We start from the raw sequence: 17,008 nt of genomic DNA, 5'->3' as shown, positions 1-17,008 counted from the left end.
ATTTTTGCAGTGTGTTTTGGGATCCCAGAGATGATAAAATAACACTAACCCGGCCGGGGTTAATGAAATCCTAAAGATTGCAAAATCACTCATAATATGAGTGATATAGCCTACTTAGGCCCTACTACAACATAAAAGCATCGCATCGCTTGTTGTAGGACGCTCCATGATCCTATTCCACTCCGTCCAGATTCCGCTCCTGGTTTTGTGTCTCCGCTAATCGCGCAGCACAGTAGCTTCACTCACATCATTGCTGCGCAAGCAGATGTTCTCTCTGTCTCTCTCTGAACAGAACAGCACAACGTTTCTGGAGGAAAATAATTCATTCTCTAAAAAAAGACAAAAAAACTAAGAGAAAGAGAGATAGGTGGAGTGTGAAACCGCCGCGTTTGGTTTGCTGCTGCATGCTTCTCTGCTCGGGACAGAGTTTCTGAACGGGATTTGTTTGTTGCAGGTCTTTTGGGGGGGGGGGGAAGAGGAAACACAGAAAACATCGAAAAGCCGCGCCGCGCTGCTGAGATGTGCGATAATTTTTATTCGCCACACCTGTGATGCTGCTGCTGCTGATGCGTGGTTGTTTCTGAGCAACAGCACAGAGTAGTTACGGCGCACAGCACCGAGCACAACAGCGAGACACGGTTTGTACCGATGGACGTGAAGGTATGGGAGGAGGATACGACGCGCTGAGGACGCAGGGAGGACTCGCATGTGGAAGACAAGAAGGGAGAAGACGCCGTTTTAAGTCCAACTGAGAACAACACTGAAAACAAAACACCGACGCCTCTTTCTTTGGGCCCCTATAACTCTTTTTAACCGCCGTCTTGTCTTGTGAAAGTTGAACCTGTACAGAAAAACATGATGCCGTTTTTCTGCTCCTTTGTCCGCTGCTGTAGATTCACTTCTACAACCCTCCTCATGTTCTCTCTCATCCTGGCTCGGTTCACCTGCAGCGGTGAGTAGTTAAAAGAATAACATGCACTATAATGTATTACAACACGACATGAATGATGAGGATGTATTTAAACGAGCACAAGGAGCACATACATTCATTCACACATTATTGCACACAGGCTGGCGGTGTTGTTCCGCGGAACGCACACGTGTGTCAAGTTTATTATTAACGGGTTTGCTTTGGCTGTGTACAGCGGTTGTTTTATTGTGTCGTTTCATGGAGTGTGTCAGTGTGTGTGTGTGTGTGTGTGTCTGTGAGAGCTGAGCTTTGACAGCCGTCGTCAAGGTTACATGCCTGCTGTATACTGTGTAGGAGAGAGAGAGAGAGAGAGAGAGAGAGAGAGTGTGTGTGTGTGTGTGTGTGTGTGTGTGTGTGTGTGTGTGTGTGCCTTACATTTGACAAAGACATGCAGATATTACATTAGCCAGCACGAATGCTTGCTTTGTGCTGTTCCGGGTGGGTTTGTGCTTTCACTGCTTTATAGTAGCTGCAGGCTGCATGTAATGTGTGTGTGTGTGTGTGTGTGTGTGTGTATACAATGTACAGTACAGTAGTGGGTATAGGCTGCTCGCGTTTTTCCATTTGTGAATTAAATGAGAAGTTACAACTACACGATTTAGACGAACAGACTGAAGCAAGTCGTAGCTGGCTATACCGTCAGAAATACACAAACTAGATCTTCAGATCGGACTGTAATTGTATGATGTGGGGGGGGGGGGGGGGGGGGGACTGTTGAGACTGCCCAGTAAAAAATAAATAAATCTACAAACCTAATTACAGATCTATTCAAACTGTTAGGATCTGTGATGGTACCGTGGTTTTGCGAATCCAGCTGATAAAGCAAATGGCTTATATATGGTTAATGCTTGCAGGTACTGCATGTACCTATATGTGTATATCTGGCTAAAAGTGTGCTGTGCTGGTAGCTTAGAGAGAGGAGAATCATTTGACTCCAGTCCACGGTGCCTCTCTCCTCCCTGCCTGGATGGATGGATGCTGAGAGGATGCTGAGCTGCTGCATTAATTCCAAGAGTTGCCACCAAATATCAACCCCCCCCCCCCTTTTATTTTATTTCAAGGACCCCCATTTGATATGATTTTTATTTTGTCTGGGAGTTGGACTGGGACCTTAGTCTGTAAAATCCTCTGTTCATCTAACTCTGTGAGTGTTACAAATGGAACCAAATGGACCATTACTTTGGTTCCATTCGTGACACTATCAGAGCTACAGACTCGTAAGTAATTGGGGGTTATATCTGCAATCCCCTGGTGGTCCCTAGTACTCCCTATATAGACCACCCCCACCTTGAGAACTTGTGTTGCCAGGGACAACCTGCTCGTATCGACAAGTTTATAAGATTTGATGGGGTGTTGCCTGTGGCTGTGGGCTAGACACCGCTGAGGGCTATGCAAATGCATGTGCATCCATGTACAAGACAACCAACAGAGAGAGAGAGGAGGAGGTTAGCCAAATGTGAAGGATCAGACTAGCAGTGGCAGTAGTCACACATACAAATGTTTATTTTTATTAATTACATAGATATTGCATGCGTACGGCCTTCTCACTTCTGTTGCAATGATGTTTCATAGATGGTAGGGCTATAGTCACACTATAGCTTACAGACACTGTTCATTTTACTCTTGAGTCTAAAACTGGGGGGGGGGGGGGGGCATTTTTGGTCTGTTTATATAGTATACACGTTAGTTTGCACTCTTTTTATTTTGCATTCTTAAACACTGGGGGGGGGGGGGGTTAACAGTGTGTGAATACACTGTACAATACAACAATTATGTCACTTTATTTGCTGGTGTTTATGCCGGTGTTAATTAAATGCCAAATCAATTAGCATTTAGCTTTTGAATATCATCTGTCCAAACGGATGCCAAAAGTAAAATGAAAGTATAGACACACATCAGCAGTTTAGTTTTTTGCACCCTGTGTTTTTTTGCACCGCGGGGTCTTTAAAATTCCACAAAAATACAGTAAAGCAGATGGATTCTAATGAGACTATTCTTTAAAAGGACTTCATGTACTGTGCCTAGGGATGCTAGAGGCTATACTTCATTTGTAACGGCGGTGTCGCGTGCCGGAAATAGCAGATCTACAAGCTCACAAAGTGTCGTGATCACAAAGCACCGTAAGCTTGCAGATTGGCTATTTCTGGCACGACACTGCCGTTACGATTGAAGTGTCAGGCTTTAATAAAAGGCATTCTCACAATGCAACTCAGCTGGAAGCGGCCCAGAGTCCAAAGCACATTCTGCTGCGTTTGTTAACACTCCATTTGCTCCCGTGCTTGTTTCCCCAACTGTTTGCCTCGGCGTCGGACAGAAGGCAAACATGTTAAAAAAAAGTTGTGTAAATTGCCTGCTCTTGCTCCGGGACACCGGGAAAAAACACGAGATGATGAATTACGGGGGCTTTTCTGTTGTATTAATTAGTGCATAATTATGAATACATTAAGATTAAATAAACAGTCATGCTCCAGGGAGCCCCATTTTTCATAACTAAGTAAATAGCGGTGAGGTGGTATTTACTTTGCGCGGGGGGGTCTACAGACGTTTTGTGATGCATTGCCGAAGTTGATGTAATTGTATTCTGGTGGGTATTGCAAGGTTAGGGTTGCAAGGTGCCTTGTATATTACATGACGCAACTCAGGCCTGGTACTTTGGAAGCATCCCTTCTCTGGGTTTAATTTTTTTATTCAGCTTGCCTTTCAGCTCTGAGGACTGAGGCGCATTAATCCAGTACACCCCCCCCCCCCCCAACACAGCGTGCAGCCAAAGGCAAAGGAGAGGGTGTCTTATATAGACAGCGAGTGAGTTCCAGAAATGGATTGGAAGGCGATTCTGGAGCCAATTCTTTGCACACGAGGGGCCGGGACAGTCTCTCTCTGCTGCACGGAGCCGTTAGTAGTGTATCCTCTATAGAGGGGGCAAAGCTGCTGACGCTGCCGTTCGGAGGGTATCAAAAGCCGACTTGTCTTTTTTGCGGGGAAACATAACTCGGTCAGTAATAAAGGCAAGGCTGTCAGTCTAGATGTGAGCTGCTGGCCTACTTTACCTTTCACTGTTTTTGTCAGCGATCTGACAGGGTGGACGCAGGGGCTATGCGCTTTCAATCTTCAGAACAAAGGAGTGTTGGGGGGTGGTGGGGGGAGGGTGCACTGCACATGTACATACGTACAGTACAATAATTTTAATACATGTATTGTGCGTTTGTGTGGGCGTGTGAGTGTGTAGTTTGCTGTGCAATGATGATGTTGTTTATGTGGTGTTTCCGTTGTCATCGTTATTGCTTCACACGTCTGCCTAGCGTTCAAACAAGCCGTTGCTCGTTAGTCCCCACGTGTGCTATTTTGTCTCCCGTTACCTCGTCAAAAGAAGCTCATGAAACACTCGGCAGTCCAATGCCAGCGCAGAGTAAATGAACTGGCTTCTCCTTTGTTTTCTCCCTGCTCAATGAGAGCGTTGCCAGGCAATTGTTGTCAGGATCAGTCGTGGCGCAGGGGGATTTACGGGAGTATCAGACCACTTCCTCTTTGTGTGAGCAACCACCTCTGCACAATTTATATAGGGTGTGACCCCCTAATGATGTGCAAGAGCAGTTGTTACAAGAGAATCATGCACAATCATGAACAATACATCATCATCGTTAAGCCTAATTTGCACCTGGTTACGCCTCCCATTTTCCTTCCTGCTTGTCCTCCTTTAAATATTTTCCTTTAAACTTTAAAAGGTTGGAGGTAGGCTTGCGTCACCTCACCAGGCCTTTCACAGCACCTGTTGAAAGCCAGATTTATATTTACTGCATGTCATATCTGGTCTAGAGCCTGCATATTGTATGCATAGTGCATACTGTATCCAGTAATATAAACACACACACACACACACACACACACCCTCACTCGCTGAAAGTAACTGACATTTTGTGAGAAGCGCTGTCTAAATCGAGCCTACAGGTAGAGGTACACACAAAGAAACAGATTTTCTGGTCTTGTGCCTCATAATGCTAGTTTCAATCATCTGTGGGTTGTTGTAATCTCAACTCATTTTGTCTCCCTTCACTGACTCTCTGAAATAATGCGATAGGAGTGGAGAGAAAGCAGAAATTAGCATAATTTATTGGGGGAAATTGCCTTCAGGTCAAGAGAATTTAAAATCACTTCTTCTCTGTCCCATAGCTAATGCATGGCAAATGATTTGCGGGGGCATGGCCTGTCACATGGCAGTGTTAATTTACTACCAAAAAGAAAGAGAGAGAGAGAGATTTTGCTCCCTCCAGTTGTGAGAGATGAATTCAAATGATGCATGCAGAGGGAAGAGTTATTCACTGAGGGAAAGGAACTTAACATAAAATTATTTATTTTCCCTGCCCCTGATACGAGCCCGGCGAATTAGCATGATGTACAAGTGCCGAATGCATCATGCAAAATGGAAATTACACTTTAGAAAGAAAAAAAGAAAGATGAGGGGGAAAATTAATACGATCTCACTCCTCAAGAGAGCGCAGCGTTATTTAGAGTTTTGTAACGCTAATAGAATTAGAATTGGATGATTTTGGAATGACAAAGGAGTCACATTTACTTATATTCACTACCGGATTAATTAAATAAATGTTTTTTATATACTGGCTGTTATCTACGTTTGAAGATTTCTATATTAAGCAGGAATACAGATGAATTAAATCCTCATGTTACCGCATGAGGCCTGCAAGGTTTTGCTTCACCGGATGAAGTCACTTTGATTAATGGAGGTGTTGATAGTAGTTCAGCATAAAAGAATAGAAGGTAAACAGTGCAAGTCAACACAGGTCGGCTTAAACGATGAATGAGCACGCGCCATTTGGTGACAAATGCCCGCAATTCTTATCTCTCCGAAGAGCTTAATATGTCCTGCCCCCCTCCCCCCACAACCCCGCCGTGTGTCATTTGCAAATGGCTGCCGTCTTTGAGGAGAAGGGGAAGGACACAGGACCAGCGCCCAGGCGAGGACACACACACACACACACACACACACACACACACACACACACACACACACACACACACACACACACACACACACACACACACACACACACACACACACACACACACACACACACACACAGACAGAAGATGAACCTGTAAACGGGGAGGAGTCCGGGAGGTGGTTATTTTCTGCAGAGTCAAGCCACTATACATCTCTGTCACACCGCCTGCCCTTTTGTTTCAATTACTCAATTTTTGGTCTGGGCAATTAACCAAAAGTGTATCGCAATCGACATTTAATAACTCTTAAGGACTTAATGTGTCTGTTAATTAAATAGAAAGAAATTTTAATTTCTTATACATCAACAAATTGACAGATTTTGTATAGGGTAATCAACTAAATTGATGATTCTGATTGACCAGCCCTTTTGTTTCATTGTGCAATGGTGGTGTGCGAAAATAGTGACAATAGCAGATCTACAAGCTGCTGAGAAGTGCCCACCAAGCCTCCACATCTCTGTCAGCATCTGGCTGTTTAATTACGCCATTTCTTTGATTCAGCTCCGTGCGACAGCATTTATGAGAGCCGGCCTGTCCGGGTAGGGCGGAGTTGACCTTTGACCTCCGCCGTGAAAATGAGATTAACCTATCTCCCAATCCTAACCCGAGCCATAATTCATGGAAAAGGCAAAGCTCTATCTGACATTTTATCAGCGGTCGGGGGAGATTAGCCCCAGCCTCAGTCTATCACCGTTGGGTTTCCTGACGCTGTACGGTTGTACCCCTTGTTCCCGTGGCGACCAAGCTAATGCTCCACTGGGGGCCGGCCAATGAGAAGTCCGGGATGAGCTTGTGCAGGAGAGTCTCTCCCTGGAGGTACTAATCGAATGTTCTCGTGTCCCGCGGGCCGCACGGCGGTCTCTCTCTCTCTCCGCCTGTGCTCATGGAGGGCTCACGGAGGCTGACCTTGAAGCGCAGCTGTCCTCCTCTCAGTGGGAGAAGGTTTCACCTCCACACAGAACACGGAGCATATAGAGGTTAGAGTTGATGTCCAGGAGTCAATGTCAATAGCACATTCTAATGTGCTGCCATAGGCACTTCTGCTGCGCGGAACGGAGCGCCGAGTCGCTCTCCCAAGATGCCTACACACTGAGCAGTGGTTAAGTGAACCGGTCTATAATATAGCTACAGCACTGTGCCGTTTAACTCACTGTATACACAAAGACAAATGTCATGCTTCTTAGATACTCTATGAATCCACGTATAACAGCATCCGAGCAAGGAATATCACCACAAATACTCATTCTGTACAAGGCGCTCATACAAGCCTTAACAAGGCTGCTAGGTAGCAAGACCAATTTCAGAGCTGACAATTACAACATTATATCATATCATTAGATGTTTTTAAAAGGATAATGCAGTTCCACGAAAAGAAAATGTATTGTCAAATTTCTTTGAGGGTTCTTTAGGGTTCTTTATTGAAACCTTGGCCTGAAAAGTTCTTCCTGGAACAAAAAAAAGTTTCTTCTGCCAGTTTCGGTTCTAATTGCCACCTTGTATTATTCTGTATGGATCAGTACTTTTGTAGCCGTGTACACGTTTGTCTGTATTTAAAGCATTGTCAAGTGTATACAGAGATACATTGGAGGGAGAGACAGGACACTCAGACATGAGAGCAGGGGACTGACAGGCAACAAATGGCCCGGAATCGAACCAGGGACTAGTAGAGGAGGAGATATCATGTAACAGCCTGAATTGACCTGGGGACCGGTGATTAGTAACTTAACTGGTGAGATACCTGTGTGAGCACTCCTGTCATTTAAAAAACTATCACTGTCATTTAAAAAAACAAAATTGCATCACGTGAATCTCATGATTAACATGAGAACGGTGTGGCTCCAATGTAGATCTCAGTCTTCATGAATAATTTTTGGTTTGAAAACATCGTGACATAATCGCCCTAGCTCTATCCTACGGTGTTCCTAGACGTTAGAGGTAAAGAAGAGGCCACATCCATGTTAGTAGATGTTTCCAGGTCTTTCCTCTTCCCTCAGTAATCAATATTGTTCTCCAGCTGACTAATTGGCCATCAGTCAGTGTCAGTAGAAGTGCTTAGGAACCCAGAGGTGTCCTGGCTGGCTCGCCTCGTAATAACAGAGCGTGCAGCAGAACCCCGATCTGGCCGCTACTGTCGTCCATGTGGCGGAGGGACGGGGCAGATTTGAATGCAACAGGGAGAGCCGTAGATTAATAGTTCCTTAGTATGGCCACAAGGGAGTGATGTGAAAACCACCTCCACTTCATCATGCAATGCGTGAGTTGTTAAAGGTCCTGTTGAAGGTCATTCGACGTAAAACTGGCACATTTGTGCCACATTTGATTATATCCCATGACAGCTGTCATGGGATAGAATTATGGGATAGAAGATGGCTGTTTTAAAGTGTGTAGGTTAAATAATACAACATAACTAGTGCATTTGTATGGTACAGTATGTTAATGGAACTAGCGCATCTGTATGGTAGAGTATGTTAATACAATTTAACTAGCACATCTGTATGGTACAGTATGTTAATATAATATAACTAGCACATCCGTATGGTAGAGTATATTAACATATTGGCGCATAACCCGCCATACACAACATTTATTCCATTGTCTTTCCATGCGTAATACACTAAACCCGCTATTTGTTTTATGTTTAATTCGCCATTTTGTAATGACTTGAATGAAAAAACGTCTTTGTCACAGACAACGTTACTGGGCCGACGCGTTATGATGACGTAACCGGAAATCGACCCGTGCACTGGGCTGCAAGGGCTTCTGGGAAAATGAGTTCAATGCAAGTGAACAGGGTTTTAGGCTTGGATCCATCCGCCTTTTCTGTTTGTTGCTCTTCCACATCATGACGGTGGATTATTTTTCGGCGAGGCAACAAATCATAGGACTATTTTCAGGGGGATTTTCATGGATCAAAGGCGCAAGTACTTCCACGTATGCTCCAAAGGTAATTAAACAATCCCTGCAGTCATGGTATCTTGTAATATTATTATACTATAGTGCGTAGAAGTTAATACAATATAATTAACCCTTCTCAACGTCGGATCTGGGGACCTCCAGGGGTCCTCTAAGGGTCAGTAACTCAGAGAGTGTACACATGGTTCAGTTTTTACACTCTCAGGGTTAAATTAACTTATTTTGATATTTTTACAGTGTTGATCGGGCTCCTAAAGATGAAAAATGTACACAACTCTTTTCTTTTTTCTAATTCAGAGCACTGACGGCCTGCCAATGAGATTGATTGTCCCAATGTTTAGATAATTCACATGTACACACAAGCACACACTGATTTTGTCTGCCAGCTCATCCTTGAAGAGCAAATAGACCGATGAACTAATTAAATTTATTCTTTTGATGCAAAAGGTTGAATTAACACTTCAAACTAAATATACAGCTTGTTATTATTTTATTTTGCAGATGGCATGGGGAAAAAAAAACATAATTAGAAAATAGAAATCCCCCATGGCTGCCCAGACAGTCCTATTAGCAACAGGTCTTTTTTGGGGGGGGGTGGGGGGGGTTGTTTGGCAGCAGCCAGGCCAGGATTTGTCCCCTTGAAGTGATTTTTGTTGACAAGACAGGAGACACAGTGACCTTTCGTGTGTGTGACTGTGTGTGACTGTGTGTGACTGTGTGTGTGTGTGTGTGTGTGTGTGTGTGTGTGTGTGGGGGGGGGGGGGGGGTGTGTGTGTGTGTGTGTCCAGACAACTACTCTGAATGCCGTAGGCAAGCAATTCAACAGAGTCAACAAAGCGAGCGCTGCCTCTCCCGACACATTCCGCCTTGGACACCGGCGTGCGCCGTGACGTCCCGTATGACTGGAATACACAAGCCTTAATAATTCAATATTGATACAGCATCATTAACCCCAGTGTCCCTTTTTGGGGCACTTTTTTTATGTGCCACGCTAGGTGGCAGCAGAGTGTAGGTAAGCCTTGCCAGGGGGATTCTTGGATTTTTGCTCATGTTCATTTCCTGTTTCCCAGCCTGGAGACCACCATTGTAACCATCGGCTATCATTAGCATTAGCTCACCCTCTTTACCTTTCGCCAGAAAAGTTAACATGTCGTGAGCGATGCGGTACAAAATTACATCTGAACCTAGGATGGATGCCGATCACCAAGGGCAGCACTCGTAATTTTAGATTTATAAGGCTTTGAAAATCCTACTTTGACTTGAGGTAAATGGGGGCCGTGTGCAAAGACCCTGGTGATGGGGGTGACGGAGGAGTTGCCTAGTAACCGGACCAATGTTAAAAGCTGATTTTCGTCCCCTAGGCGTGGGGTATGGATATTCACGTAGTTGGCAAAAAAAGTTAAAAAAGAGTTAACCCTGGTTTTTCTTTCACATTTTTCTTTCACATAAAAAAAGAAATCATAGTCGATCTCCAAGCTCATCAAGTGGTTAATATCAGGATATGCAGGCTGTGGCTGCGAGCATGTTAATAATTCAGTGTTGATGCAGCATCATTAATGTCAGTTGTGTGACCTTTTGTTCAGCCACTGTGCTTAAGGCTTCATACAGTTCTCCAGCAGTGGTGTAAAGTAATTAAGTACATTTACTTAAGTACTGTACTTAAGTACAATTGTGAGGCATTTGTAGTTTTAAGTATTACTAATTTCCAATAGTTTTACTTCTGCTCCACTACATCTCAGATCCAAATATTGTACTTTTACTCCACTACATTTATTTGAAATAAATTGTTACTAGTTAATTACTTACTGTAGATTTGTATTATTACAACATTTTCACTAACTGCAATGGGACATTCGGCATAATGACTGCATTTACCTTTGGTACTGTAAGTACATTTTGACGCCAATACGACGTACGACTGTTTGTAATGTATTTCGAGTAGAGTACATTTTGTATGAATTTGTATATTGCAGTATTGCTACTTTTACTAAAAAAAAGTCGGAGTACTTTTTCCACCACTGAGAACTAGCTCAAAGCTTTGTAATATAGGGTAACGATCTGCTTCATGCAGCATTCCGCCTGCACCTAAAATCATTTCGGCTATATTTTAATATTATTGGTACATTTGGAAGAAGGAAAAAAAAGATTAATTTCCACAAATCACAATAGCTGCCTCTGCAATGTGCAGCTGGGGAGAAAAATAAACAGTACAGTAACAATATGATGTCAGGACGTGGGAGATGGAGAATGAACGGTACATAATAGATTCAGAGCTTAAAGGAGTAGTTCACCCCCAAAAATACAATTACTATAAATACCCCATGAAGCCTTGAATTCATGGAGATTTTGTCACATTCCCGTGCCAATAATTTGATGTCCGGTCAGTAGGAGTCTGATTTGAGTCGCCTTCTAAATCCTGACCTAAGTTGTCTGAAAAAGCGGAGCGGAGTCCCTCAGGGCGGAGTCCCTCAGGGCTATGCTAGTGTGTTTTCTGTTATTGTGGGGTGAGCTTTTGTCTGAAAATGGCAGGTCGACACGCTTACGACACGGACCAGCGCGACATGTTGTAAGCTTGTCGTCGACCTACTATTTTCTGCTAAATCTTTCCCCACAATATTAGGGCTGGGCGATATGACGATATATATCGTATTTTCGATAGAAAATGTCTATCACGAAAAATAAGCTATATCGCTTATATCGCCGTTTCGTTTTACGGCAGTGTTTACGGCAGTATTTTACGTCACAGCGCTTATATACGGCATGCCCAGCAGCCCACCGCACTGAAAACAGTGAGCCAACACCTTTCGGATGTCTTCTCTATTATATACTCTTACCACACCGGAGCGCACTCATCTATCAGTTTGCATTGCACAGTGCGCTATTTCCGAACGCACCCTTAGAGTAACCGGTCATTCACTGTTATAAATGTAGGTTTCATGTTGGGTCAAATTGATAAATTGCGTGAGCCACGTATGTTTTACACAGTTGAACAATAAGCTTGTCCGTCGTCGGTTGCAAACTTCTTCCAAGACGTTCCTCTTACCTGTGCAGTCCTCCTGCTGCTGCGTGTCTGTCTTGTTTTATTGTTCCAAATAAATTATTCCATTTGAAAAGTCCTTAATTCAGCAACAGCTTCCAACAACAACAACACAAGACGCTGACTTTGTTGTGATCATCAAAAAAAAGGAAAAGAAAAACCTCCACTTTTCCCATATAGCCTACACACAGCTGGGCATGGAGTTGACGACGCGGTCGCGTTCTCTCTCACTCTATCGCCTGTAGTCAATTAAACATCGTTAAGCTGCCCAACGTCTTTAACAAACTAAACTATAACTACAACAGAACATTTTGATTCCCTATACAGAGCTTAAAATTAACTGAAACAACTAGTGACAAACTGTGACATGAGGTATTTATTTTTTCCTTAAGCCAATTTAATGCAGACACAGGCCTGTACTGTGTCTGAATGGCAACGTCTTATTTTTTTCTTTTTAATTGTCATAATAATAATTATTATTAATAATAATAATAAAACTTTATTTGTATAGCACCTTTCATGACATGAAATGCAGCTCTCAAAGTGCTTTACAGAGCAATGGAGAAAAAAAGAAAAGCAAGGCAACGACATTAAAAAACAAGCAGTAATGCAATACAGTGAGGACATGAATAACAAAAAATAAAAGATCAATTAAAAGCAATGTTGTAGAAGTGGGTCTTGAGCTGTGCTTTAAAAATGTCTACAGAGGCTGAACAATTGAGTTCAGCCTCTAATTATTATATATATTTTATTTTGTAATATTTTTGTACTTGCTTTGGGCCTGTCTGTGCATGGGCAGGGCATCAGTATTATATTCATAGACTGGATAATGTGAATTTAATTGTTTTTTGAGTGGTGCAACCACTATAGACAGCTATGTGTGTGTCCATGTCCCTGTATCCGAGCACGGAAATAGCATAATTATTGTCACCACCAAGTGTCACTGTTGTGCAGCCTAACACAGACAGAGGCCAGGGAGGAGAGCTTGTACAGTACAGTAATACAGTACAGTACAGTACAGCCCAAGTACAGTAAAGTACTCGACCTGAACAAAAAACATTTTTTTTGATAAAAAAATAGGTATCTTAAAAAATATGCTATATCGTGAGTATATCGTTATCGTGATAAAATAAATTCTATATCGTGATATGAGATTTTGTCATATCGCCCAGCCCTACACAATATGCATGCTGGGGTTTAAGTGGCTAATGATATATGGAAAGTAACCGTTTCGGACATACAGTGTGAGGTTTCCACCGGACAAGCCACAACGTTCAAGTCCAACAGAATTCATCCTAACAACACAACCAACAGAGGGATTTGATGCTCGCCTTTTAACTGCCTCCATACTGTACAGTGTCTTCCATGGATTATCATGTACATTGACAACGCCTTGATGTTGAATCAAAGCACACTCAAGTGTTTATATAGCCCCCTTGTCACAGTTATTAAATAATGGCCTGATCACAATTATTCTGAGCTAATCGCAATTATTTTGCATAATCCTTAGTCATTTTCCATTCATGTGTGTACAGACGGCTGGATGACATGTCATATTTCCGTCATTATTTCCATGCTGTTGTCCACTTAACCACTTATGACCTGGAAAGCCTATGCGTTGTTTTTTTCATTTTAGTTATTGCTATAAATGCAAAGTTGAAGTTAGAAGGCGATTTTAGATCTAAATAGCCTACTTTGAACCTGGTGTGCCTATTTGGGGAATTTAGTCCGTAATACATTATTTTGATTATTCGGGTCAAATAAAAGACGATCGTCTGTCGCAACACACAGCGATTCACGTTTCGGTTCAGTGAAAAACACTGGCGGTTTTGGAAGAATTAATTAATTCATGGCAGAGATTGGTTAAAATAGCATTTTTATTTCATGAAAAAAATTATTTACATCTTTAAAGATATTTTAATACGCGCTGGTACAGTCCAGTGTGAGTAAGTTCACCACTGCACCAAAGCACAGCAAGAGTCGGAGTGGAATCTATCTTAACATGTAAGCTGTGATTTACAGTAATGTTCTGCTTAGTGCACCAACACAGAATTCAAATCAACAGTTTATTCCGCTTATGAACCGCCAACCTCAATTTAAATAGTAATGTAATTCCTGTGTAAAAGCTCAGGAAAAGGTTAGTGCCCCATATTAATTGTCAGTGGCACTGGCTTCAGGCGCACGTACTGTACACACATTATTGTTTAATGCTCACTGTTAGTGACTGAAATGGAATGCGCTCTGAGGCCAACGGCAATAACATATGACTTCTAAAAAAGAAGACTGATGTTCCCCTTTCTGCCATGAATTATTAATGAAGCATGGTCACACACAGCCATGTCAATCCAGTTAATGCCACTTTGCACACTGTCGCCCCTTTCCCAGAGTGTCCCACCACCACCATAGTGTGTGTTTGTGGGTCCGGTTGATGCGTTTGTCAGGTCAGGTGTGTTGGCTGTGGTTGATTCAAGCAGAAATCAATGTGGAACGTCTATGGATTGCCGCCGTGGTGCTATAAGCAATACATAACCGGCGCCCAAGTCTCCCCTGGGGACAGGAATCGAGAAACCGCTACAAAATTGGCCAATTCATTCCTGGGAATCGTTTTTAGCTCTTAACCACAGGAGCACTTAGTGTATCCCTCTTCTGTAGTGAACGTTCTGTGAAAATAACCGATCTACAAGCTCAGCTTGCACAGAAAATCAGCTGTTTTCTGCGGGGGGAGGGGGCGCGGGGGGTGTAGTATGGGCACCTGGGGGACCCCAGTCAACGGAGTATACTGGGGGTTTAAGTAGTTAAAGGAATGATTCCACTTCAACGATGCCATGCCTAAGGGCCGCAGAGCGCCTGAAGCATGGACGCTAGATCTAAGTTTGTTTTCATGAGGGACTTGAGCCATGATGGTGGAAAGGAAAAGATGCTTGAAAATATGTGCACATAATCATGCCAAGCTGGCCAGCAATTTATGCGTCAAGAACATTTTGTCAACAAATATGCATTTAAATAGCAGCAATCACTGTTTTTCATGGCTTACGGATAAATATTCAGCTAGTACAAGAGCATCCATTAGTTCAGGGAAAATCTAATGCTAAAACCCCAGTGCAGATGATTGTTGATGGTTAAAAATGTATATAAAACTTATTATTATTCTCTTTTCATCTTCTTCAAAATATGCTGTACTTATTACTTGTTTTCCAGTAATAGATATATCTATTAAAAACTAATAAAATTGATTTGTTGTTGATCAACAACATTAAGACAAAACTAACACCCAACAGTTTATCAAAAAGGAACTGATGAAGATATTGATAAAGAATATCAATACCCATCCCTCACCAGCCCTCTTTGTACAGTATATCCAGCTTGATGTTTGAAAACATGTTGCAGTGGTTCCCTCAGGCATCCTCAAGGGGGTTCCAGGGGGTCACTAGCTAAGTCATTGATAGTTATGAATGGACCACTACACTACAGGTCTGTAACTCTTGACAGTGTACAAATGGAACAGGGTCAATAATGCATACCAAATTGACGGTCTTCAAAATTGAAATGTTTGAGAATCACTGTTTTATCGCACGACTCCCAACAGAACCACTTGTACCCAGTCTGTCGATGCATTGTGATTAATACATACTGTAGATCTTATTGATCCCTGTGGGGAAATTCAGATGTTGTAGCAACAGCAGTAATTAAATGAATGAGAATCATTGCCGTCTTGGTTTTTCTTTTGCTTCAACACCTGCGTTGTAATCTTTTCCCAGGCTACCCACACAGTGCAGTACCCATAGATATTTTAAAAATAGATGCCGGCCTGGGCCATGACTCAATGGTCCAGGCACCTTGGCTGGTAATCCAGTCTGGCAGTGTGCCGCGGGTTCGACTCCCGATCTACTGCATGTCTTCCCCCCATCTCTCTCCTCATTTCCTGTCATTGCACAAATAAGATGAATGAACTTTTCGAACGGAGACTACTTGGACACAACTCCCTTGGCGTTACTTCAGTGAAAACTAAATGGAGATATACTTAATCAGACTCCTGTCCTGGAAATGGAACCATGAGAAGGTTGGAACTTTGTTCAGCCAACGGAACGTGAGTAGTACATTGTGCCTTTCCTCCTGAAACTGGCTGTGCATGGTGACTGTGAACAGCGGGGAATGTCGATGCAGTGTGCATTTGGCTTCGGTTTGATTGATATTAAGATATAGATGCAAAGAGCGGCAGAGCCTAAATCAATATATTGTATGTAGCGATATAAATGCATTTTAGGGGGCACTTTTTTTTTGTGAAGGTGAAAATAGCGTCAAGTGTAACCTGAGTGAGAGTGTATCAGAGTCGCATGTCACATAACAGCCATGATTCACTGCACTGTGTGAAGTCAAGTGAGCTGATGCTCTCCTTCCACATTTAGCCTGCTCAGTGTTGTGCTGTTTTGTTTTTTTGGCACTAAACTCTCCCAACTGGAAACTTGGACAGATTGGTTAGCATGCATCATCACATGTCAATTATACTCATTGTCTCCACCAGGCCGAAGGCATGTATGTTTTGCAATCCGTCCGTGCGTGTGTGCGCGCGTCGGGCCGTCTGTTACCAGCTAATCTTCGGCACTGTTAACCCGGTCGATGCCAAGTTTTGCACACACACTCCCTGGATGCCCCAAATTTTCCAGAACGGCCTGTTTTAGCGCCACCAGGAGGCTGACTTTTGAAAAACATTTTGTTTTATATTACTCCTCCAGATTCTGTCCAAAAATCCCGCAAATCGTTACACACTATCTCTATAGTCATGTGTTCAAGACGGATCTGTCCCGATATTTCATATTCCTTCCTAATTGGCTAACATTGGCTTTTAAAGTTTGCAGGATTGGCCCGTTTTGAACAAAAAGCCACAAATCATGAACGCAGCGTGCAATTTACGTGAAATCGTTCACAGACTTTCCTACTAGGCTGAGAAATATATCCCACCCTTTTCACATTGGCCTATTATAGCACCACCAGGATGCCACAACCTGACCTGCCCTGGTGAAGACTTGTGCCCCAAGGGGCACTTTATCTAGTTATTCTCTATTTTCTACAGC

General features: G+C 42.9%; 1 protein-coding gene across 2 annotated transcripts in view; it reads left to right on the top strand.

The window, feature by feature from the left end:
* The first annotated feature begins 854 nt into the window (after positions 1-854).
* Positions 855-17,008, top strand: part of unc5a (unc-5 netrin receptor A) — a 278,720-nt gene continuing 262,566 nt past the window's right edge. For both annotated transcript variants that reach the window (XM_083785438.1, XM_083785437.1), the window contains exon 1: positions 855-952. In XM_083785438.1, the coding sequence (XP_083641564.1) occupies positions 856-952 (97 nt within the window). In that variant the 5' untranslated portion in view covers position 855. The remainder of the gene's footprint in view (positions 953-17,008) is intronic.

This window comes from Protomyctophum parallelum, assembly GCF_964188405.1.
Source record: "Protomyctophum parallelum genome assembly, chromosome: 16".
Lineage (NCBI taxonomy): Eukaryota > Metazoa > Chordata > Actinopteri > Myctophiformes > Myctophidae > Protomyctophum > Protomyctophum parallelum.
The sequence above is the reverse complement of the archived record's forward strand: the minus strand, read 5'-3'. Positions and strand labels throughout refer to the sequence as shown.